The sequence below is a fragment of the Alternaria incomplexa genome, assembly GCF_024043165.1.
Source record: "Alternaria incomplexa strain BMP 0042 chromosome Unknown scaffold_5, whole genome shotgun sequence".
Lineage (NCBI taxonomy): Eukaryota > Fungi > Ascomycota > Dothideomycetes > Pleosporales > Pleosporaceae > Alternaria > Alternaria incomplexa.
Genome location: NW_026249854.1, coordinates 1,322,610 through 1,347,477, shown reverse-complemented (window position 1 = coordinate 1,347,477; position 24,868 = coordinate 1,322,610). Strand labels below are relative to the sequence as shown.

General features: G+C 52.5%; 8 protein-coding genes across 8 annotated transcripts; 4 read left to right on the top strand and 4 right to left on the bottom strand.

Annotated features, from left to right (window-relative positions):
- Positions 1-3: 3 nt before the first annotated feature.
- J4E90_004358 (uncharacterized protein) lies at positions 4-1,491 on the bottom strand (the record flags this gene model as incomplete). The annotated part of the gene is made up of 1 exon (XM_051433923.1): positions 4-1,491. One exon carries the CDS (start codon positions 1,489-1,491, stop codon positions 4-6), a length of 1,488 nt encoding a protein of 495 aa, XP_051292441.1.
- Positions 1,492-2,077: 586 nt separating this feature from the next.
- On the bottom strand, positions 2,078-3,272 carry J4E90_004357 (uncharacterized protein; the record flags this gene model as incomplete). Its single annotated transcript, XM_051433922.1, has 5 exons — positions 2,078-2,270; positions 2,324-2,928; positions 2,980-3,059; positions 3,111-3,171; positions 3,228-3,272. 5 exons carry the CDS (start codon positions 3,270-3,272, stop codon positions 2,078-2,080), a joined length of 984 nt encoding a protein of 327 aa, XP_051292440.1.
- Positions 3,273-3,720: 448 nt separating this feature from the next.
- J4E90_004356 (uncharacterized protein) lies at positions 3,721-5,674 on the bottom strand (the record flags this gene model as incomplete). Its single annotated transcript, XM_051433921.1, has 5 exons — positions 3,721-4,269; positions 4,317-4,874; positions 4,929-5,193; positions 5,390-5,517; positions 5,567-5,674. The coding sequence occupies 5 exons, from the start codon at positions 5,672-5,674 to the stop codon at positions 3,721-3,723; spliced, it is 1,608 nt and encodes a 535-aa protein (XP_051292439.1).
- A 510-nt stretch (positions 5,675-6,184) lies between these two features.
- On the top strand, positions 6,185-8,297 carry J4E90_004355 (uncharacterized protein; the record flags this gene model as incomplete). The annotated part of the gene is made up of 3 exons (XM_051433920.1): positions 6,185-6,414; positions 6,462-7,368; positions 7,428-8,297. 3 exons carry the CDS (start codon positions 6,185-6,187, stop codon positions 8,295-8,297), a joined length of 2,007 nt encoding a protein of 668 aa, XP_051292438.1.
- Positions 8,298-8,905: 608 nt separating this feature from the next.
- On the top strand, positions 8,906-10,562 carry J4E90_004354 (uncharacterized protein; the record flags this gene model as incomplete). Its single annotated transcript, XM_051433919.1, has 4 exons — positions 8,906-9,038; positions 9,095-9,152; positions 9,207-9,382; positions 9,433-10,562. 4 exons carry the CDS (start codon positions 8,906-8,908, stop codon positions 10,560-10,562), a joined length of 1,497 nt encoding a protein of 498 aa, XP_051292437.1.
- Positions 10,563-11,094: 532 nt separating this feature from the next.
- Positions 11,095-13,086, top strand: J4E90_004353 (uncharacterized protein; the record flags this gene model as incomplete). The annotated part of the gene is made up of 1 exon (XM_051433918.1): positions 11,095-13,086. The coding sequence occupies one exon, from the start codon at positions 11,095-11,097 to the stop codon at positions 13,084-13,086; it is 1,992 nt and encodes a 663-aa protein (XP_051292436.1).
- Positions 13,087-17,184: 4,098 nt separating this feature from the next.
- On the bottom strand, positions 17,185-21,752 carry J4E90_004352 (uncharacterized protein; the record flags this gene model as incomplete). Its single annotated transcript, XM_051433917.1, has 3 exons — positions 17,185-17,664; positions 17,715-21,262; positions 21,314-21,752. The coding sequence occupies 3 exons, from the start codon at positions 21,750-21,752 to the stop codon at positions 17,185-17,187; spliced, it is 4,467 nt and encodes a 1,488-aa protein (XP_051292435.1).
- Positions 21,753-22,252: 500 nt separating this feature from the next.
- J4E90_004351 (uncharacterized protein) lies at positions 22,253-23,591 on the top strand (the record flags this gene model as incomplete). The annotated part of the gene is made up of 3 exons (XM_051433916.1): positions 22,253-22,495; positions 22,543-23,147; positions 23,195-23,591. The coding sequence occupies 3 exons, from the start codon at positions 22,253-22,255 to the stop codon at positions 23,589-23,591; spliced, it is 1,245 nt and encodes a 414-aa protein (XP_051292434.1).
- Positions 23,592-24,868: the final 1,277 nt, after the last annotated feature.

Here is a 24,868-nt window from a genome sequence, read left to right as displayed (position 1 = left end):
AACTTATAACACAGCCCTCACCTCACCATTACTTCTTGCCTCAGCCCTCGTCTCTCTCTCGAAATCTTTCCACTTCTTCTCAACATCATCCTCACAAACATATGTGATGAGCCAGCTACCTACACCACCCCATCTCCACGCCAAAGGGTCATCACCAACCTTTAGTCCCTTTTCTTCATATTGCTCCTTGCTTATCCTTCCCTTACCATTAAACTTGCCAAAAGCGCGGAGCGTGCTATCGCGTTCTTCTTGTTCAGGCCCATCGTGAACATGGTACAGATATTGCTGACGGTTACCACGGGAGACGACGCGTTCAGTGCGTTCGCGACGACAGCGTTCATAAACTGCTAATGCACGTTTCTTCTCTGCCGTGGACTTGCTCTTGATCATACCTAAGCATAAGCCGAGAACATGTCCGTCTTCCAGTGACATACCAGCGCCCGACGCGAGGTAAGGAAGAGTGGCATGTGCAGCATCACCGAGTATGGTGTATGCACCCGTTCCATGAGACCAAGTGGGATCGAGACCAGGCCGAATCATCAGCCGCCACTTGGCCACCTCCTGGCAGAGTGCGAGCAACTTGGGTATCCGTGGATCCCAGTCTTTGTACAGGGCACGCATCTCTTCAACGTTCCCAGCGAGTGTGTTCGCGCCGGCGGGCATATCATCGGGCACCAACAGCACCATGTTGAACAACTTGCCACCGCGGAGGACATAGTTGACGGCGTGGGCATCTGGACCTATCCAGTAGTTGACCTGCGGGTCTTCCACGAAGCCTCTGAGCTCAGGGTCCTTCAGCATGTCCGCGGTATTAAGCAGTAGTCGGTAAGCCAGGTCGCCAGTGAGTTGTGGGGGGTCCTCGTGGCCGAGCAGTATCTCTCTGCATTTCGAGTTGATGCCATCGGCGCCTACAACCAGATCGGCTTTGTGTCTAGTCCCGTCCTGACACACGGCGATGGCTCTTGTGGCGTTGTTCTCCACATCGGCCTCGTACTCAACGTCCACGACACGCGCCTTTGTCGTGAGCTTCGCGCCAAGCTCCACCGCTCTTTCCAGCAGTCCCATGTGCAGGTTCGCCCTGTGGAAGTCCCAAAATGGTGTACCGCATTCCTTCTCGTATTCGTGGAAGTCCATCTCGCTTATCTTATTGCCTTTCCAACCGATCATGTTGCACAGCCGTGGCGAGGTAGCGTGTTTCGAGAGGTAGTCTTCTAGACCCCAGGCTATGAGGACGCGCGAGGAGTTGGGGAGACATTGTATGCCAGCGCCGATTTCGCCTATCTCTGAAGTACATTCGAGGATGTGGACATTGTGACCGGCGAGGAGGGTTGATATGGCAGCACCGAGACCGCCTAGACCAGCGCCGACGATTATGACCTTGATATTCACATTAGCTCCGAATCTCCAAGACTGTGAGAAGAAACTTACATCGAGTTTGCTGGACTCATCTCTATGCTGCTTCTGGATAACCTGGGGTTTAACACCAACCATGATGTCACAAGTTTGAAGCTCTCAACGAAAGAAAGTAAGTTCAGTATTGGATAACCAAGGAAAAAGCAAGGTCGATGTCAGCGTGACAGTCGTATCGTCCATGAAGAGTGTGAACACTTCCAGCATACATTCACTACTCGAACCGTCATCACACATAGCCATGTTCACCCACCTATCGCGATTGATACGCGTGACAGCTAGTTGGCTGACAGTCACTGGACTGATGCAAGGAGGTCAAGTCCATGGCGCTTATCGAGCTAGTCCGGCATCCGAGCTCTGGTGCAGCGGAGGTCCAAGATGGGGGAACGCTCGATTGGTGGGTATGAAGGTATAATCGCGTCTACGGATGGTCGTTTGGTGCATTGATGCAAGAGTGGGGGGAACGTGATTGTGGGAAGATGCACAGGTGGCTGGCGTGAGGGGTATGCAGTAACGCGGTGGCCATAGCTCCAACCCGCGGAATCCTGTTCCGATCATTCCGAGATAGACACGCGGGTCTCTTTCACAGACATGGAGACGATTGATGTGACGGCTAATGAGGTTCTGCGCATCTCTTGAATTATACAGTAATGAGACTATCTGGTCACTATTGTGGCATAGGTCCATCGTAATCAAGCAGAGAGTACGCCTTCCCTTCCTTCTGCAACTTCAGGATTTCACCGCGTGGCGACGGCATCATCGCATTCTCGGGTACCGTGTTATGCTTCTTGAAGTCGTCCGCCATCTGTTCCATGGTCACCCATTCCACGCCCTCGTGTTTGTTGATATGCTCGATTATCCTACCATTCTTGTCAGTGCACTTCTTCATACTTCACGTTCTCGCCGGACGTACCTTTCGTGCATGAGCACAACATGTGGTCTTCCACTGACGTCCGGGTGGATTGTCATTGGAAAGACAAACTCGTCATACTCCCGATAGAAGTAATCGAAGTGGTCCATCCATATCTGTTCCACGTCCCTAGGGTTTACCCATCCATGGCTGTTCGCGCTCTTCTTCATGAACATCATTGGCGGTAGGTCGTCGATATACCAACTGCCCGGTATCTCTACCAGACCGGTTTCCTTTCCCTTCGTAAGGGGCTTCATCCATTCTGTCGCCTTCTTGGTATAGTCGATCTTGGTCCACTCATCGCCCGTGCGTAGCCAGTAGCAGCGATGGTCTTCGTGCGACATGGAGTGGTCGTATTCGATGCCGTAGCTGAGCAGGAGCTCGGTACCCTCTTTGGAAGTCTCCCACCATGGTGCGACGGAGCCTCGAGGAGGTTTGCCATTGCAGAAAGCAGTGAGTTGTTTGTAGGTTTTGTCAAGAACGTCGCGTTGTTGCTCGAAGGTCATGTCGGCAGGGTTCTCGTGCGAGTAGCCGTGTAGTCCGATCTCGTGTCCTGCATCTCGTACGGCAGCGCAGTCTTCGGGGAAGGTGTCGAGAGAGTGGCCAGGCTATGAACCATCAGTTCAGCGATCTTGATTTTGGAAAGCTTTGGGGCTTACGATGAACCATGTTGCCTTAATTCCGTACTTGTCGAAAAGCTTCAGCAGGCGCTGAGTTCCTATTGTGCCAGCCCAGAGACCTGCATCATGTAAGCAAGAGCCTGACCTTCAGTGCCAAACAGCAAACATACCCCTACTGATGTCACTCGTGGAGTCTTCACCTCCATATGAACCAAGCCAGCCAGCAACAGCCTAGTATCGCCCAGTCAGTAATTACGCAAGAACTTGCTGCTCACAACAAGTCATACATCGATGTCAACTCCATAGCTCACGAGAACCTTTTTCTTTCCCATAGTGTTTGTTATTCCAGATGCGACAATGTTGCAGTATAGTAGAAGTTGACGCGATGATTCGGGCAGGAAGAAAGACAGTGAGATTTACTGCAAACGCGCAGCAAGAGCGATCAATGGTCGCATAGCTCATGATAGCATGTGTAGCTACCCCGCTTATCCTTCGAACTGCCAATGCTGGGTAACCCGTCTGGTGGAGCTGATTGCTCGATTGGAAGGTGGGGTGATGCTATGATTCATCGTACCTGCCGACGGCTGCTGCGGAGCTTATCAACGCGTGCTCGCGTGGACACGTGCATTAGCGTTCATCCTGCGAACTCGGCATCCAGTATGGAAAACGCAATCTTCAAATTTGGACTTATGCAGAGCAATATGCCTGAGGCGGACAATTGCGATGTGAGCTTAGACGAGTTACACATGCAACATACATTGGCGATAGCAGAGACCTATCTTAGACCTGCTTCTTCAATATGCTGTCGATAACCGTGGCCGCGCCTAGAGCCTTCTCCTCCTGTAATCTTCGGGCAACGATCTGAATACCTACCGGCATACCATCCATCGTATCCAGATCGAAGGTCTTCCAGTTCCACTCATCTAGTGTATTTCTAGGCTCATACTCGCCCATCTTCTTCGCAGCCCCCCTGTCAAGCTCTTGCGAGACTTCACCAGCTGGCAGGACTACTGCTGGATAATCGACGAAGTTGAAAACTTTGGTGTATCCCACCCATCTGCATTTCCGATGAGATACCGCAGAGTGAGGCATGACAGGTGTGAGAAGGACATCAATCGGTTTTCCGGAGCTATCAGACTTTGTCGAGTTCCAGAGGTCGAGGTAGCGCTTCTGCAGCTTAAGCTTCTTCTTGTTCAGCTGCCAGTACTCGTAGACGGAGATGGCCTTTCCTCTGTTGACGAGGGCTTCTACGTGCGGAATGAATGGCTCTCCACCCGCAGCAACATTTCGCCTGATGTCTTCACCACCATCTGCTGTGTAGTATTGATCCTGATCCTGGTTAGCTCAAAACGCGTAAATCGATCTCACACACTTACCATGATATCAATACACTCTTGATGGAGGGTGCCTGGAGTCCACGATATAACCTCATGTCCGGCCTTCTGAAGCTTTACGGCGACTTCCTCTAAAACGCGAGTGATGGGCGGATGGCATCTCACAACTCCATCGTCACGCATGATAGCAACTACCAATGATCGTGTACGTGCATCTTCGAAAACTTCAGATCGCCATGGCACCGGGCAGCACTTCGGGTCTTGCTCCCATGGTTTTGCATCAATGACTGCTTTTGTGACTGCAGTAAGCGAACCCATATTGCGTGTCATCGGCCCAATGACCGAGGGAACGTGTTCTTGACCATCAGTTGATACGGATACCCCCTGGTATGGTAGGCGAGTGCTGCTAGGCTTTAATGCGTATAGTCCGTTCATGTGTGAAGGTATTCGCACGCTGCCACCAATATCAGTACCCCAGCCGACCACAGTGCCTTGAAGCGATAGAAGCGTAGCTTCTCCACCGGTCGAGCCACCAGGGGTGAAGTTGGCATTCTTCGGATGAGTAGTGAGGCCCCACAGCGGATTGTCGGTTTCGCACCACTAGGAGATCTGAGTGTCATGCGACCATACGCAAAAGCTCATCGCAAGACGTACCATGATGCTCTGTGGCAGGTTGGACTTGGCGACGATGATCGCGCCCATCTCCTTCAAAAGCGACACAAGTACGCAGTCTTGCTGCGCAGGTTTGAAGACGCGCCCAACATACCCAAGCGTACTATCGTAGCCTTGGACATCGAACTGATCCTTGAGGGTCATGGGCACCCCATGAAGGGGCCCTACCAATTGACCAGTCTTTTCGAACTGATCATCCAACGCTTTGGCTTGTCTGATCGCATCGTCAAAAAGGATCTCGGTAAGGCTACGTAGATCAGCAAGTATTTTTAGGCAGGATCATGGGTTAGACACGTGCCAGTTCGTCTTGGATATATGTCAGCAAATTTCCGCGTTCACAGCTTGAGGCACCGTTGTGGGGTCGTACTTGTTTATGGGCGTCTATGGCGCTGAAAGATGTGGCGTGAGAATGGTACGATACAGGAGCAAGCCGCGGACCTCACCGGTTGATGTAGGCATTGAGCAGCAGCGATGCCGTCACAGTACGCGACATTATGGCTCCTGGAACGAGTCGGACATCGTCGATGGCTGTCACATCTTGATTACTATGGGATCCGCCGGTTCCATTGGGCTGCTGGCGTCGTCAATGTGAGTCTTCGGCGCGTTCGAGCGTAAAGTACCTCGGCCAGCGGTGCTTGTGCATCAATGAATTTCTGAATAGCGTCGTCCTGTAGCTTGCGCTTCTCAGTAGCAGTTTGCAGCCACTGCGGTAACTCAGATGTCGTCATATTGGGCGTGGTTGAACGGCTGGGAGGGAGCCAGGGAGAGGCGTGGAAGTCACTCATGAATCCATCAACGATGCCCGCATATCAGACGCGACGGCATCGCACAACGTCAGCATGGTACAGATAACGGCAATTCTAGAGCCATCGGCTTTTGATCTCCCTCGCAGGCGCGTAGTGTTGCTGGCGTTCGGGGCGCAGGTGGGGGAGATGATGCAGGGATGCCGAGGTGGACGGGCGCGCGCTCCCACCCGCCGGACTGAACGCGTCCACGGCGGAGTGCATGTGTCTGCTACTCCCCCCTTGCCTCGCATCACCCCATCGCAGCAAACATTTTCGCGGTCAGCAGCATGTTGACGCACTCTTGCAGACGTCATGGCACTCTTAAATGGCATCAAAATGGGTAGATGCTTGCCAGAGAGTCAAACGATGCCCCTCCATCCTCCACACGTACATCCGGACCCCCATCTTTGCCCCTAGTGGCCGGCCATCAACGCAGCCCATAGGCCTTATAGCATGGCTCCTTCATTATGGAACTTAATGAAGCGCTCAACGTCCAACAGCCCGCCGTCATCGGTTAGACAGAAGATGGCTCCTGGCATTACGGTGCCAGACTCCGAGTCTCGTTCGTCGGGCAACAGCTTGGAGGTTGCGTCGCAGATCTCGTATACCAGAGACGATGACTACTCAAGCTTCATGAGCGATGTTATGGTTGTTGGTGCAGGACCAGCCGGTCTGATGCTTGCGTAGGTAGATTCAGGCCAATTGAGCAAACACCAACTGACAGTGACAGCGACAACCTGGTACGATATGGTATCAAGACGCGCATCATCGACGACCGACCCGACCGCACCTCGACCGGACGCGCTGATGGAATCCAACCAAAGACGATCGAAACTTTGCGACAGATGCGCCTTGCCGAGCCGCTGCTACGAAAGGGTGTCAAGATCTATGACATCGCTTTCTGGAAGTCGACGGCCGACAAGTCGCTTCACCGCACTGGTCGGGAGATTCACTACCCACCGGTAGTCGACTTACTCGATCCATACATCTTGCTGGTACACCAGGGCATGGTCGAAGGCGTCTTGGAAGACGACCTACGGGAAAGGGGCGTCGTCGTTTCCAGGAACACGGCTTTCGTCGACTTTGACTACACACCCATGTCCGTCCGTCCACTGACGGTCAACTGTCAGCAAGACGTCAGTCACACCAAGAAGACCTTCGCCACACGGTACGTAGTCGGCTGCGATGGAGCTCACTCGAAAGTGCGCCATTGCATACCAGGAGCAACACCCGTGGGCTCATCAACCGATGCTGTCTGGGGCGTGCTCGATGGTGTCCTCGAAACCGACTTTCCTGATATCTGGAGCAAGGTGGTCATACAGTCAGACGCTCTAGGATCTGTCTTGATGATCCCTCGCGAAAGAGGTCTGACCCGTCTATACATTGAACTGCGGCCGGATTCGACGGAGGCAGTGGGAGCCCAGCAGACTACACAAGAGTTTGTTCAAAAGCGGGCTCGGGCTATACTACGCCCATATCGACTCGAGTGGAAGACTGTTGAGTGGTTTGGACGCTACAAGATCGGACAGCGAGTCGCAGCGCGTTTCACTGACCACGAGCAACGAGTGTTTATTGCTGGCGATGCTAGTCACACTCATTCTCCCAAGGCGGCGCAGGGCATGAACACAGGGATGCATGTAAGTGCCTACTGGACGAAATGAACGTAAAACATGCACTGACTTTTCTTTCTCTGTAGGACGCGTGGAACTTGGCCTGGAAACTCAACTTCGCGACGCGCGGCCTTGCGAAGCCTGCTCTTCTCGAATCGTACGAGCAGGAACGACAGAAGATTGCCAAAGACCTGATCGACTTCGACTACGAGCACGCCAATGCTTTCCACGACGGAGACCCGGTAGCGCTTGCGGCAAACTTCGCGAAGAACGTCGCGTTCATCTCTGGCTACGGTGTCAGCTACGACCTCAATACTCTCAACGTGCAAGCGAAGGGTTACAACAGAGGACATCTGAAGCCGGGCTACCTGCTGCCGCCCGCCAAGGTCACACGCTACATCGATGCCAATCCGGTCGACATCCAAACCGACATACCCGCCCTCGGTCAATTCCGCATCTACTTCTTCACCCATAATGTCCATGCGTCCATGCCATTCTTGGAGAATGTGTGCCACTCGCATACTGGAAACAACTCATACGTCGGCCGCGTAACAGCTGCTGGCAACGCTTCATACACCATGCAGCCACCTCTCGCAGCACCCCACGATCAATTCGTCTTGCCTGAGCGATACACTCCCGTCAGTGGTGTCTTTACGTATGCTCTAGTGACCGACGAGGACCGCAACAACTTCGAAATCCGAGACCTACCAGCCGTACTTCGCGAGTCCGCCTTCACATTATACCTTGATGATGTTCCAGACAAGGACACTCGGAAACAGACATGCTTGGACAAATGGCTGGACGGTCTTGATGAGAAGGAAGTCGTTGTTGTCAACGTACGTCCAGATGGTTATGTCGGAACAGTGCGGAGATTCGCCGACGGCACCAGGGAGAACGGGATGGCTGCTGTACAATGGATGGACGAATACTATGAGCAGTTCCTGCGAGATACGTAGAAGCAGGCTCGTTGGGTCATCTCAACAGTTGCGAGATTTGTGTGCATAGCTTTGGAGTTTGAGGGAAGTTCAAGGTATCAACCTGGCAGGAATAGGTTTATGACTTTGACTATCGTTGTTCCCTGTCATCATGCGCCTTGTATTTCTGCTCGCATTTCACACTCATATGCATCATTGCGGCTTGGTATCAGCTAGACTTACGCTTATCTCCAACATATATGCGCTGCAGCTAGCCAGTCCTCTGCATGTGTCTCTCCCCCCACTCTTATCAACATCTCCTCTTTGGGACTATCGCTTTATCAACAAAGGTCATGTTATGTTCGATCCTTCCACCTCATACATGCAGTACGCTCGTTAAAGACCCTTTATACGCTACGCTGCTGATCCGGTGGCGCTAGGCAAGAGAGACGCACGTGCATGGAGACCAAAGATGGGGAAGCTCAGTGGCGTTGCACATGTGTGAGTACCGGCTCAGAATTGATACGACAGCATGCTTCTTAAACCCATCGTGCTTCAGTGAGAACAAATTGAATGTAGCACCCAGCCAACATCTTGTACAACGATCTCGGTCCTCTGAAATCTACATTCGCTTATGTGCGCACCCTGCCATGCCAGTCGAGCATCAGAAAGACATCATCATGATTGAAGAGAAGCCCCGAAGGCTATCCGGTTCGAGCACATCGAAAGAAGAAGCCGGCATAGTCATTCACACTGTCGACAAGAACGTTGAGGGAGCCTATGGTATGTTCTGACCTCGTCATCTTCAAACAATAACGATGTGTTGACGTGTTATGCAGTCCGAAAGCTCGACTTCTATCTCTTGCCCTTTCTCTCACTGATGTACTTCTTTAACAGGTAGGCTTACCTCCCTTGTACTCTCACCATCATAGTAGACTAACTCGACGCAAGCGTTGACCGATCGAATTTAGGCAATGCGAAGACAGATGGGATGGACAAGGACCTCGGCTTTACTGGCGAACAGTATAGCCTGTTGATCTTGCTATTCTACATCCCGAACGGACTGTGTGATCTTCCACTCAACATGTTGACGAAGAAATGGAGTGGCAAGGTTATGCTTCCGACTTGTAAGTCCATCTTCTCAGATCACGCAGCATGAGCTGACGATAAACTATAGTGATGGTAGGATGGGGCGCGATGGCTCTCTTCCAATGCGCGGCTCACAATTTCGCGGGCATGCTCGTCATTCGTCTCCTTCTCGGTGCCTTCGAGGCCGGCTTCTTCGCTGGCGTCGTCTTCTACCTGACGCTCTTCTACACGCGCGGCGAACTCGGCTTCCGCATCGCGCTGTTCTTTGGCAGTGCACTCCTCGCCGGGGCTTTTAGCGGCCTCATTTCCTTCGGCGTCTTTCAGATCGAGCATGCCAGAACTCCAGGCTGGAAGTTCCTCTTCATCATAGAGGGAGCTCTTACTGTGGTCCTCGCTTTGATCGCGTATGCCTGGCTACCAGCGACTCCTCAATCGGCATGGTTCTTGAACGAGGCTGAACGCAACGTAGCAGAACGTCGCACACTCCGCGATCTGTCTTCATCCGGCTCCCACGAATTCAACATGCGAGAATGCTTCAAGGAGTGGAACACGTGGAAGATGCTTCCCTGGTGCATCATCGCCTTCACCTACCCTGTAGCGTTCAGCACGACCTCGAACTTTCTGCCTCAGATCGTCCAACGCCTCGGATTTTCTGTCATCAAGACCAATCTCTGGACCGTAGCGCCAAATGCGGTGGGGTTTGTCGTCTTGCTCTGCATAACGTACAGCAGCGACTTCTTCCGCGAACGCACATTCCACATCTGCGGCGCTCTTTGCATTTCTCTCGCCGGACTCATCGTTCTCGCAACCATCGACGTTCTTCACAACAAAGCAGTCGCATATTTCGCTTGCTTTTTGTTATGTGCAGGCGCGTACGTACCTTCCTGTCTCGTACACTCTTGGCACAACAACAACAATCTCAATGAGAACGCTCGCGCTGCTACGACTGGCCTCATGGTCGGACTCGGCAATCTTGGAGGCATCGTCTCCGCTGCGACCTTTAGACAGGAGTACGCGCCAAAGTATCTGCCGACGCTTTATGCAACTGCGGCTTGTAATGTTACGTGTATCTGCTTCACCCTGTGGCTGGGAGGGTGGATGAAGCTGGAGAATCGACGGAGAGATAAGGTGCAAGGTGTTAGACTGAGGGCGGATGATGTTAGAACTAGCGAGTTGGGCGACGGGGAAGAGAGTGAGATATGGAGATACTTCACTTAGGCAGAACTGCATCGTTCATCTTTTTAGGTGACTTCGAGAGGTTGCGCGGATAAAATGTATACACGAATGCAACCTCAGTTCTTTGGAAGAGTCACCGCTTGGATTGCTTTGCGTTCCACTATTCCCGCCCTCAAGCAATGGCGTAGACACCGCCCAATGCAGTAAGCGCAGCCACTAGCACGCACGGCCTTCTTCGGTCCACATTTTCCTTCGAGATAGCAGCCCCAACTGTCGTCGCGTTGTCATCCTCTCCACGCATTCATCTCAATGCTTCATCGGACTTTTAATATCATTGATGCACTTTGACACTCTCTGGCGCAGTCTTGCACTCGGTTCGCACGCGAGTTGCCGAGCATGGCTTGCGTCACGAAGTACAGCAACGTTATCGCTGGGACGAAGCTGGAACAGCAGAGTTCTAGTCTCACGCCGGCCAGTAGGCATACAGTTCTCGTCGTCAAGGTGGTCGTCGCAAGGGTTGCAGAAGCGAGATGATGAGGAAGAGACGAGTGCCACCCAGCAACACGACCCAACAATGGGCGACGGGACAGTCCTGGATACAAGTACGAAGCACGATGCAGATGTTGTACACGAAGTAACATCAGAGGCCAAATCACGGCATGAAGCTGCTATTCATTCGCTTAGCGCTGCGATCGATGACGACAGAAGCTTCCCGACTGCGATGCCATGGATGCATTATATTAAACTCTTGCCTACACCCTCTGATAAGAGAGCAGCGGCTCTTGCATTATTGGAGCTTTTGCGGCCTCATATCATACTGACGAGATCAATGTACAAGCGCACAGTGCCAGGACAAAAGGCACCACGGGATCGCCTAAGGCGCCGACTCCGACTCTTGTGTAAGCACAAAGATCATATCGTTGAATATGAGAAGCAGATCAAAGCAAGTGACGAGACTCCTGGCACGAATCTAGAGGGGGAGAAGGCGGAGCCCCGAAAATCTTTCACGAAATTCGTTGAGAGGTCGCTTGCCAATGATGAGTACATGGCAAAAGGTTGGTTTACGCGCGTTGCCCCAAGGCTACCGCCGGATGAGCAAACGAGGCTCTTTCGTGAAACGACCGCGATACTGTTGGCGAAGGCACGAGGATACGAAACTAGGGGCTCAGCAAAGAGCCTTCAGCAACGCGAGATTTCCGCACTCCTGCACGACATCGACCAATCGTACCGACAGCTTCGAATACTGGGGCATGCATCCATCGATACTGCGATCTTGGGGCGGCCCTTTAATCCGTTCACAAGAGTCTCTCACTCTACTCTACAACAGGAGATTCAAGAGATGGAGCGTTGGCGCGCAGCTCAGAGTTCGTTCTACAATGAAACACTGGAATACCTGAAGCCAACCACAAAGCTTGATGGGATGTCAAAACATAACCTTGAAAAGCAAAACAAGGTTACTAGCCTTAAGCTGCTCTTTTCCGGCGACTATCTTGAGAGACTCCGTGCAGAAAACACGTCTGTACTGTCCATCGATCCAGAGACAGACACGATAGGTCAGCAGTTAGGCTCTAGTCCGGGGTCCACTTCTACCCGTGGAGCTCCGATACCCGTCATGGTGCCGTACCAAGTCCAACACCACATTCTGGGTGATGTTCACGAACGATTCAAACGAGCTTTGTTCGCATTCGGCCAACGTCAGTTCCCCGATGTAATGCAAGAGAAGAACTTGAACGACCCCGAAGGTTTATCTGTCAAGGACTTTGAATTACTCCTGAACGAGGACGAGCATTGGCGTGATCTTTATAAGATCATTCAGAGAAGGCTTGAATCCCTTCGCTTCATCCGCAATGCGTATGCACACGAGTTCACGGAGGTGAATCTGGACCGTCTTGAGGAGTTGCTTGCTGATGCTCAGAGTATTGCTTGGCTTGTCGAAGATAGCTCCCTTGTCGGTCTCACGCAAAAGTACAGAAATTTACTAGCAGCATATGGCAAGAGGTATTTAGATGAGTGCGCTGGCCCGAGGCAGTTGGTCGCCCAGAAATATTCGGCCGCGAACAGAAATCTTAAGATTGCGCGAACTCGATTGAGACACTCCTGTACATCAACCCACACGGAGCGGTATCGGGCAGAGAAATTACGTATCGAGCGCATACACCAGGAGTCAAAGGTCGCCGCCAGAGCAAAGTACGTTCAGTTTGAGCTGAACTTGGCTAACGAGCTAAAGGCGTTTGCGCTCGGTTCGTCCATTCGATATCGCCTGGGGTTAGGCGACTCGTCCTGGGCTGCTAGTCTGGTGAAAACACTCTATGAAGAATACGCAACCACGCACGATAGGCCGAAACCTGAATCGATTGCCGATGTCACCAAACACGCAGAGAACATGCGCACGTCCACCACTGTTTCGGGTGCTTTGACTTCTAGTCCCCGATCCTTGACCGACAACGATGATAGCCCGGCCAGATCAGTAAAGGTGAACGCACAGTGGCCATATAAGAAGCCTGTAAGGATTCTGGGTCACCGTCACAGATGGCTTGGAATTACACGGGGAGAAGGAAGCGACTAGGTGCCGGAGAGATAGATGTCGCGATGGAATTTCTAGATCTTGGCATTTCATAGGCCACCACTACCGCCAACTAAACGCCACTGTACAAGCCCTCTAAGAACCATCATACCATCATGCACGACAGCCCACCGCACCTTACTCAAACACTTGCTCACCACAGCTGCAAGCCCATTCGTCCCCCTCTTCCCCATACCGCCAGCGAAAATGCCTTCACCGCCAGCTTCAAGCAGCTTCTCAGGCTGAGCTACAAGAATGGCGCCAAGCAACGTCTTCATTTCCGCGGCAGGATCCCAGATGATGTCATCCTCGTCGTCTAGATGCTGAAGATGATGCGGTAATTGATCCCCAGAAGGCGGTGGGGGAGTTGGCCGGGCATACCATACGCCCCATACCACTAACGTACCAAGGTACACGGCCCAAGGGTGGTGCCAAAGCCTCCCTCCACTAATGTCTGAACAGCTCAGATCGCCGTCAAGAACTTCCACGCCTTCGCTGACGAGAGCAGCGGCGTGCCAGACTGCTTTCCCGGCTTCTTCTGTGTTCTCCGCTACCCATCTTTTGACTACACGCTGAGAGCGTGCGTAGTCATGGCGCGCGACTGGGCGGCCAAGAATATGCCGTGAGCCAGCGTAGATTTGGAGGTCCAGGAAGGGTGTGTGGAGCAGGATGTGGGCGGCGTGATAAAGCGCCAGTGTGGCGGTGCGGCACACGTGGAACTCTTTGGCGAGGAAGGGTGTGGATGGTAGAAGCGACGAAAGATATGCGGCGCAGAAAGCAGTGTAGTCTGCGTGCCACGCGGAATATGAGGCCGCGAGACGAGCTTGCCAATTGCCGAGTGGGTTTGACTCAATGACGCCCAGCGATGTCTGGTCGCGCCGTTGCATATCCCATGCTACAGACATTAGGCCATGTAGAAGCAAGGACCGGGACAACGCGTTCAGGTTCTTGGGGATAGTCGCAGCATCGGGGTGAAGATACATCTTCAGACACGATAGGAACAATGGGGTCGTTGGCTGCTTCTGTCGCAACTGATGCCATGTCTCGGCCGAGTCGGCCTCCCAGATGGCCTGATCGCATGGCATGTTGGAACGGAGTTCAAAAGCGGACATGCAGAGCGACTGGCAAAAAAGCACTGCGTGTTGCGTATCCCACATGAAGCATAGGAACGCCAGCCTGCGCACTTTGAGCTAGGTGCCGTGAGGGTTCAGTTGATGAATACATACCTCTTCTTCTGCTCTGCTTCGCACCATGTCCGCCAGTCATCTTCGAGATCATCTGTGGCTTCTTCCGGTGTTGGTGGCCGGACACTTTGGCAATCGCTCCGCCGAATGAGGTTGATGAGTAAGCCGTGGAAGAGATGCGACATGTCGTGTTGCTTTTGTCCAGCTCTGCTTTTACCGAAACACTCGACTAATAGGATAGTTTGCAGGACCCAGAGATCTGGCTTCGCCGAAAAACCGGCGTTGGCAAAGATCTGTGGCCGCAGCACGTCGTGGATGCATACCTAGTTCGTGTCAGTCGGAGCTTGAAGACCATATTGCAAGTTCACTTACTGCTAGCTGGTGTGCGTCTTTCTCTCCATATGTTGCGCCCAACAGCAAGACTGATACAAGGAGAAGTGTGTCGACTTCTGATGGGTCAAAAGTAGACATGTGTATCAACGGATATGTGGTGTTGAAACGCGTGAAGAAGAGGTCGCAGTATGTTTGCAGGCATGATAACGAGAGCAGCGGGTGGTCTCGCATGACTATACTACCGTCTGGTACAGTAGGTTGTACAATATCAATGAGATCGAGTAGCTGCTGACGAGCTAGTTCATCAATGATCGGTAGGCTTCGCGATGGTTGCAGCAAAGACAGTGGTCGCTCAACGTCGATGGAAGCATTGTTGTCTGTCGCTAGTACGGAGGGCTCATTATTAGACGGTGGACCAGCTGTTTTGCTTGCGTCATCAGTCGGCGGCGTGATCAATTGTGCAGTTGGTGAGTGTTGGCGCTGGTCGTGAAGAGACTCATTTGGCTGGGACGGAAGTGAGCCAAACTGGCCGACCGTCGATAGCGAACCTTCCATATCCACCTGTTCCAGTTGGAAATCTAAAACTTGAATCGATTGAGAGACCGTATTGCTATCGAAGGGTAAGGCAGGGAATGGGTCTTCTATGATCGGTTGTTGGGCCTGATCATTCCTCGTCCAGTCCATATCAAAGAGCCAATTGTAGTTACTCATGGTTGTGAAGGGCGCATTAAAGGAACTCGCTGTATCTGGATTGAATATCTCGTCAAATGGCGCATTGTCGTAAACCGCAGAAGTAAATGGCTCGGTTGATGACTGCGTGGTATTGGCGGACCAGAAGCGCTGATCTGTGGGCGAGTATGAACTAGATGAAGGAATGCTATTCGGATCGAGGTTTGTTTGGGGGTGGTTAATTCCTATCCCAGAGTCTCTATCATCCAACGAGTGAGATAGGGATGGGCCATTCGATGTCGGTGGTGATATGGGAAGGCCCTGGTATGTTGCAAACTCGGCAAAGTCTGGCATCGACTGCAGGAGGTCCTCGGTTTGCGATAGCGACAGCGACCCGGTTCTCTGACCGTCTTTAGATAAATTGGGCTTCTTCGTGACTATCTTGCCTTCGGCATCTTTCCACATTCGCTTTCGGGTGTTGAGCACTCCACAACCCTCGGCGCCGGCTTCTTCGTCTTTTTGCCGATGGCGGCTGATGTGCCTCTCTGCGCAAATGGGTTAGTGACCACGATCAATACTAGAGCAACAACGCGATACTACACATTCGATGCGAGACCCAACAAATAGGAGTCTAGATGCGGTATATGATGGGAAGCTCTTCCATCTTGTAGCACGAAAGGAGCGCGGCATCTTGATGGCATGTAGTTCCGTGCGTCTCAGCGAAGAGCCGCTCATGGGCAAAAACAGCCATGCATTCTCGAAGCCAAGGAAAGACTGCATCATTCTTACCAAGAAGATCTCTCCGCTTAAAGTGAGCCCTGCATCGATCACACGTGTATTCTCCCGTCGAATGATTCAGCAAATGCCTTTGCAAATGCTCGGCTCTAGTGAAAGACCGCCCACACCCGTCATTCGTGCATACAAACTTCTTCCCTTCATTCTTGCTCAAGTTCCTTCTCTTGCGCCCGCGGGTCCCTGAGCTTGCACTGTCGACAGTAGTGGATGCCATAGCGCAGAATCTGAGAGATTATTTCGATGATCTGATCAAAGGATGGGGGCACTGGAGATGAAATGGGGTGAAGAGAGGCTCAAGACTCCGCTCCATGGAATGGTATACGATATCGCGTCGGATAGAGGCCATGCTTATCGGGGTCGAGAAGTCCGACTATCGCGGCCGAGTGTGGAGTTGAGTCGTGCCGCTAGTGGGCGGGGTTGCGCGTGGTGGCGTAGCTTTGGGAACGCATTTCCAAGAGTGGGGGTGAGGTTTCCCAACGCCATCAACATCCATCGTCAAGCGCGTTCACTCCATCTTGGTTTTTGTGTGTCGGCCTGGCAAACGGCAGCAGGCACGTAGGCTGTGGTTGACGATGCTGCTCGATTGTCGGACGCGTCAGCAGCAAGGCGCGGAGAATTTGCGGTTATCTCCGCCGTGCGTAGTTCGCATGGAGATAGACCATGGTGGCCTCATGTGGAGCTGCTGTCATATTGGAAGACACGGGAATTCTAGGAGCCTGTTCAGGCAAGCTGCATTCATGCAAGGGATGCGGTTGGAGTTGGTAGCTGCTCTATCATGGCCCGACGCGACTTCCTTGACACACTGCCGCGCGACCATTAGTCATGCCACCGCTGAGGTCATCGTTACCGGCTTCGCTTTCCGATAAGCTGCGCGATAGGCATTTCTCAACCGACGGGATTGTAATGAAGGCTATCGGAAGAGAAACAATGTATTCGCGGTAGGAGGTGTTGAAACGGGCGATAGCATCGACTTATGTTCTTGCCAAGCAAAGAGTAGCACGCGTGCGGGATGCGTCAAACCTCGCAAAAGCAATGCGCAAGAGAAGCGCCGTGCAGAATGGATACCTGTATTGAATGAAATGATATATGGAATGGTGAACGCGTGTTCCCATACCCATGATCACGCTACAGCAACCAAGAAATTCGTCTCTCCCTCTTTCTTTACCGTTCTTGCCCGGTCAACAAGGTCATCTCCAACCGCCAACCTCAGCCTCTCACAGGTTGCCGGACTATCCAAATTCCATCCCTCGTCGTTCTTCCCGTTCATCTTCCTCGCTGCCAACACCGCGTCTCTCAGCGCGAAGAAGACCGTTGATCCCAGGAAGAGCGGTGGCTCCCCAATACCCTTGGAACTTTGAACACTCCTCAAGTGGTTCCACGACAGCGGGTTGCCGTCGTTATCGTGGCGAAGCATACTGGCGTTGAAGACCTGCGGAATGTCGCTGAAGCCGGGGATCTTGTATGTTCCGGGACCCCGAGTGAAGAGCTGGCCGTTCCGAGTCCAGAGTGTCTCTTCGATGGTGAAGAGACCTTGGCCTTGGATGAATGCGCCTTCAATCTGTCCGTAATCTATCGCTGGGTTGATGGAGTTGCCGACATCCTGAAGCTTCGTTAGTATGTTGCAATGGATGCATGTGCAGTAGCGCTTACCATCATGATATCTGTTCGTAGCACGGTGTGGTCGCCAGTGAGTAGGTCAAGTTCGACTTCAGAACAACACGCTCCTTGGGTCCAGTAGTAGTACATGGGCTTGACAGTTTCCAAGTTTGTGTCGCCCCAGGTGTATCCGACCTTTGGCATCTTCCAAAAGCCATTCGCAGCGAGGTTGACACGATCGACATAAGCGGCATGGGCGAGCGCTTTCAGTGGCGCGTCTCTTCCTAGCTTCTCGCGATATGGTCTCAATCGTTCGTTGATCTGATCGCATGCATTCTTTACAGCCATGCCGTTCAAGTCGGATCCGGATGATGCAGCGGTAGGGGACGCATTCGCAATCTGGTACGTCTGACTATCCTGAGTGTAGATGGCATCGAGCGGAGTGCCAAGCTCTTGCGCTGCTATCTGACACATCTTGGTGTAGAGACCTTGACCCATCTCTGTTCCTCCATGATGCAAGAGTACACTGCCATCATGGTAGATCTTGATGTAAGCGCCAGCTTGATTGAGATGTAGAGCCGTCGCAAAGCTAAGACCAAACTTCGAAGGAACAAGGCAGATACCTCGCTTTCGCCATCGGTTCTTTGAGTTGAAGTCTTTGATAGCGGCTTTCCGATTTTCGTAGTCGGCAGACTTGCTCAGCTGGTGCAAAAGCATAGGAACGTGCCAATCCTCGTCGATCTTTTGGAAAAATGGGGTGTGTTCTCCAGGCTTGTACAGGTTCTTTAATCGTAATTCGTCGACATCCATGCCCAGACCTTCTGCAATGCTGTACATGACGGTTTCGGAAAAGTACATGCCTTGAGGCGCTCCGAATCCTCGGTATGCAGTGTTGCTGTGGATGTTGGTCCTGCACACGTGGCCACGCAGGAACACATTTGGACACTCGTATGAGTTGTCAAAGTGCGTCAGGCATCGATCCATGACTGCTCCGCTCATGTCTTGAGAGAAGCCAGCGTTGTTGTAGACATCAGCTTCAAGCGCGATGAGCTTGCCTTCTTTCGACACACCGACCTTCCAACGAGCTTGGAAAGGATGTCTCTGGCCGCTGAGCAGCATGTCTTCATCGCGGTTCAGCATGATGCGCACTGGCCGCTTTTCCTTCCTAGCAGCTATCGCTGTATATACGGCGAACGGCACGCTGCGAGACTCCTTGCCACCGAAACCGCCTCCCATGCGCTTCACGCGGGCATTAACGCGGTTGCTTGGTACACCCAGTACCGAGCTAACAAACTCTTGAGTTTCCATGGTGTTCTGTGTCGACGACCAGACCTCCATAGCCCCGTCTTCTCCAGAAGGTATAGAAAGCGCTGCATTCGTTTCGAGGTAGAAGTGCTCCTGCCCACCTAGCCGGCTTACACCTTCGAATATCTTGTCGCATTGGGCGAAAGCGTCGCCCATCTTGTCATCGATTGCAATACCTTTGCTCAGATTCTTCCCGTGCGGGAAGTAGCTTTGGGCTGCGATAGCCTCGTCGATAGTGAGAATAGGGGGTAGTTCTTCGTATTCGACCTTCACAGCCCGCGCGGCCGCTTGGGCTTCCAAAGCTGACTCTGCGTATATCATGCCAATGACCTGACCGTGGTAGAGAACCTTGTCTTCAGCAAAGAACGCTTCGTCCTTCTTGATCGAGCCCCAGATGTTGACGTCCGAGGGTATGCTATGCCGATCGATGTAGCCAACAACACCAGGCAGCTCAAGCGCTCGCTCCCAATCGATGCTCAGGATTTTAGCGTGGGCCTTTGTCGACATGACAAGTCCACCGAATAGCTCACGATCTAATCGTGGCATATCGTCGATGTACTCCGCCTCGCCAGTGCACTGTTTCAAAGCAGATAGATGCGCCACCTGCTTACCTACTACGCGCTGCTCGTAGGGATTGTAATCATCGCGAGCACCACTGGAGATCTCCCGGTGAATCTCATCAATCACCTGCTCGTCAACGTTGCCAAGACCAAACTCAGCAGCGGACTCGTGCCAGAACCGAAAGAAAAGTGACAGGGTAAGCGTTTTCCGGTAGTCTGCCATGCCACCTGGAACACCGTATGGAAGATCGTAATCCTGTAACAACGCCGTGAGAGCAGCATCAAGGGTTTCCGAATGAAACCAGGGCTTACCCAAGAGGGCAGTCTGGGTTTTGGGTGACTCTTTCGTCATAGGCGCCATGCCGCCGTATACGATCGAAGCATCCTCCACTAGGCCGTCAGGATTTAGACGCACTCGGAATGCAGCCGTGACGATTGCGATGTCGTCGTCTTTGCGCTTGGCTTGCTTGTAAGCCTTGAGAACCTCTCGTGATCCTTCCGGAGGCAAAGGGATTCGAATTCGATGTAGCGTTGCATCAGGCGGGAGTGATGTGGTTCTGTAAGCAATGAAGAAACTTGACATTGGGAGATCGACGCTGCCATCTTTCTTGTTTACAGCTTCCATGGTAGCACCCGCCGCAAGCAGCACAGGGTTGGCGTCTGAGATTGGCGATGCTGTTGCAATGTTACCAGCTAATGATGCAACGTTACGAATCTGACGACCCGCGAAATATCGCAGTTGTTTGCGAAGGGCCTCTAGCACCATCGCACGCTTTCCGAGCATTGTGTAAACCTTTTTACAAATCTCCTCAAGCTCAGTGAGCGGGGTGTTCGCTGCAACGACGAGTTCCTTGGCTGTCTCAAGCTCAGCATGTTTTGGCATCCGCGTTTGCTTCAATTCTGGTATATCTGAAATGTAGACGGAGACAGCAAAGTCGGAGTTTTTGAAGCGAACCTCCACTTGAACTTCACTGGCACCGCCGATGAGCTTGGCTGAGGGGTATGCATCTTTCAAATGCACAAGTTGCTCGAGCTTTGTAGGACGAAACCAGATCTTCTTGTCGTTACCGTAGCACAGCGGCTGCGGCTCGTACTTCCATAACGCCGGAGGGAAGATGAGCTCAGTATCCGGAACGTATTGAGAGAACTCGATCTTCGGGACACCCTTCTCTGAAGTCGCCGCCGGTGCCTCGAATGTGGATGTGACAGTCTTAGATTCGAAACCCGCACCATGCTCTTTACTCTTCAGCGGTTTCGCGTAGTCTGCACCGCTAATCGCTGGATCCACTTGCGGCTGTTTCTTTGCATCCAGAATGGCAGTGATGTGCTCGTCTTCTGACGCCGATGTTGGTTCCGTTGGAGGTGAGGAGGTGTCTGACTTGGTGTCTGTCGAGCTGCTGTCGGACGGGCTATCCCTACAGCAGCCACCCGGTCGCCCGCAGGAGACCTTGGAAGAACCTGCACAGCCATTCCTAGTCAGGTCAATGACCTCTTTCTCGAACTTCTCAGCGTCGGCAGTCGTTGGCTCATCTTCTTCTGCCAATTGACCCTTCAGATCCTCGGTGACGAACGTCTTCGCAGCTTGAAGAATAGGTTTGTAGCCTGTACAGCGGCACAAATTGCCGTCCAAGTGGCCTTCCATCTCAATCTCGCGAGCGCTGAGATGGAACTTCTTCGTTTCCGGGTCGTATGCGTTGCGCACCACTGCGTACAGGCTCATCACGATACCAGGCGTACCTATGGAAATAGTCAGTACATATGAAGAAAACAAAGTCCAGGTCGACGTACAGAAGCCACATTGGCTGCCGTGCAACTTCGCGATCCTCTCTTGCAGAGGATGCGGTCTGCCAACATTACCAATGCCTTCCACGGTGATCACATGTTTGCCGTCGATGCCGACCAGCGGAAACAGGCACGCATTCAACGATGAATGCTTGATTCTCTTCTTTTCAGACTGCCAATCCGCAACCTGCAGAACAACGGTGCACGCACCACATCCACCCTCGCCACATCCCAGCTTCGTGCCTTTGAGATTCGGCTGGGCGCGGATGTAGTCCAGTAGAGTCCAGTGCGGGTTCGGATTAGTGATGATTGTTTTCCTTCCGTTGATCCATGTTGTTATGTCTGGTGTTCTGAATGTCGTCTCGATGAAAGGTGTAAGGGCTTCGGTAGCGGAACAGCCCCGCGGCGGATCTGCACTGCTTCTCGGCGGAATCGGCAGAGACATGACGGGTGTCAAACCTGAGCAGACAGGTTATGAGGCCGAGGCGATAGAGAATGCGATGTTCTCTTCATAATATCCTCACCTAACATCCGTTTCCGCAGTATTCACACCCTTCTCACGTAATGCGATCGCTGATTGGCCTGTTTGCGCGAGACGACTGTTCCGATGATAGACGATTTCGCCTTTCCGATGGCCGGGCCCACAGTACCCCACTCTTGGACCACAGCGCAACAGCGTTGTACAGATGGCTGTTCGTTCGTACTCCGCAAACGCCAGCCTCGTCATACGCTCTGCTGCATCTGCCCCTCCCCCATTTCTGTATCTGCAAACACCACTCCCCAGCATGGGATCTGCGGCGATGGCGACCACCGTTTCTGGCACTAGCGCCAGGTACATAGGAGACCCTGAGCAGCAGCCATGTAGCTGTTACAAATCTTTTGTGGCAGCAACGACTTCATTCTCTCCTCTTCGCAGTCATCAGTACAAGTGCGATACCAACAAATATGCCGAAAGCAGATAGCCCGACAGGCTTCAAGCCACTCAAAGAGACTGCGCTTTTCTCGCCTTTCAAACTCGGCCCTCTGGATCTTGAGCACAGAGTAGTGCAGGCGCCATTGACACGCATGCGAGCAACCAAAGAGGAAGATGGAGTGTTCGTACCGAAAGAGCTACACGTCGAGTATTACAGCCAACGCGCAAGCAAGGGCGGATTGCAATTGACAGAGGCCACTGACATTGCCAAATACGTGGGTAGTGCGCGGCCAGTCAAAGCAAACGTGCTGACTTGTACTAGGCCAGCGGGTACCCAGGCGTACCGGGTGTGTTCTCAGACTCCCAAGTCGCCGGTTGGAAGAAGGTCACGGATGCTGTCCACGCAAAAGGCGGGTACATCTTCTGCCAGCTGTGGCATACTGGACGTGCTAGTCCACCGTCCTTCCGGGACGGAGCGCCAACGGTCAGCTCGAGCGACGTGCCTATGGAGGGTAGTTGGCTTGACGGTGTCGTGTGCGCCGATCATCCACCTAAGCCATTGACGGTTGAAGAAATTGAAGGATTGACAAAGACCTGGGCGGAAGCCGCGAAGAAGGCGGTTGGGGCCGGTTTCGATGGTATCGAGATTCACGGCGCGAATGGATACTTGCTCGATCAGTTCCTACACGACAATGTTAACAAGAGAACGGACCAGTATGGCGGATCAATTGAAGGTCGCAGTCGCTTTCCGCTTGAAGTCATCCAAGCTTGCTCCAAAGCCATCGGTGCTGACAGAGTTGGCATCCGTCTCAGCCCATACAACTATTTCCAGAACACCAAGGATAGCAACCCCAACGTTCACTGGGAGTATCTATGCGAGAAGATTGCGTCGCTTCCGCAGGACGAGAGGCCTGCATACGTACACATGTGAGTTGAATCACTTCGGTCCCCAGGCTGATGCTGACGATAGCTAGGGTCGAACCGCGTTTCGATGAAGTCCTCGACGAGCAAGCCAAGATGGACGCTTTGGCCGCTTACACCACACAAGGAGGCAAGGGCGTGGAGGCGGAGGCGACGGTCAAGGTCAAGGGCAACACGCTCGTCAACTTCCGAAGCATCTTAAAGAAGGGTGGCGTGAAGTTCATTGCGGCTGGTGGATTCAATAGAGACAATGCCGCGCCGAAAGTAGAGTCCGGAGATGCTGACCTTGTCATATTCGGTCGGTGGTTCATAGCGAATCCGGATCTGCCCAAGCGCCTCGCTGAGGGCCTGGAGCTGAATCAGTATGATCGCGACACCTTCTATGGCGCTGATCCGCCACAAAAGGGGTACACAGATTATCCTTTCCATGTACAGACGGTGGCTGCTTAAGGAGGACTTGAGTCTCGATGCATCAGCGGCGCTGGCAAAATAGCTGTGTTATTCTAGACTCTCTACGGGAAGTAGTCCTGTCAGACCACGATTACGTTGAATCCAGTCACAACGACCCCCCTTTTACCTGGGGATGTCCCCCAAAGACGTCCAAGGTCGAAAAATACGACTGGAAAACTTCGAGTGTCATCTTGAATTATTGGAAAATCTTCTTGGCGCATGCCAGGCACTTACCTCCTTCTCTTGGGGGCCATCAAGAAATGCCACAGGCAATACTCAGTGGCAGTGGTCTGAGGCTAAGGCCTTGTTGGAGACGCTACAACCCGGACTTCAAGCTCTGGAGTTGTGCGAACGCTATGATTACAGCGATACGAGGTTGGGTACACTCGAAAAGTTTGCCAGTCTGCGGTATCTTGCTGTACCGTTTGAACTCTTGATTAGTATGCAATACCCGTCATTGATCTGTAACTTGCTAACCCACGCTAGGTCCTCTCGACAAGTCGGAAGAGCGAAGTCTCGACAAGCTTCTGCCAATGGGTCTGGAAACACTCGTACTCAGCAAGGGTTGGGACTCTCGCGGCGGGCGAGGCGGCGTGTTTGACCTGCGGTATGAACGACCTCAATGCGATCCACAAGTCCAAAGCCTACTTGATGCATGTCAGAGTGGCAGCATTCGTCTTCAGAAATTTGGCATCATAATGTATGTGGTGGCCGAGAATCATGACGTCTCAGAGAGGGAGATTGACGCACACTTCAACTTCCACGAATATGCCATTCAGTGCAGACAATGCGGGATTCATTTTGACTTTGTTATCGAAGTTCGCATTTTTGGAGATGGTAAGGCCAACCTCACAACTGGCAGGTCTCGTTCCGCGTACTGACTATACGTGTACAGTTCTACCAGCTTTCATTGAAGCATGGTCTACAGTGAATGAAGAGATTGCGAATGAACACAAGCAGCACCTCTATTGTCCAGATGGCTGGGAATCGAATCGCTGGCAACCGTGTGGCCACCAACTACAGGGTATGTCAAAACCCGCTTTCTTCGATACATACGACGACGCGTATGATCTTGATCACAGAACCTCTGTCCTCAAGGAGCGCGATGATGACCGACTGTAAGTATACCAATCTGAAAGCCTGTATATGGGGTGGTAGCGATGGTATAGCGACCTCGTTGCAGAGAAGGAAGTCTCTTTGTCTTTGCTGCCAAGTCAACACCTAGTACAATCGCAATGCGTTACTGTTAAACTACGAAATTGGGGTTTTTCTAACTG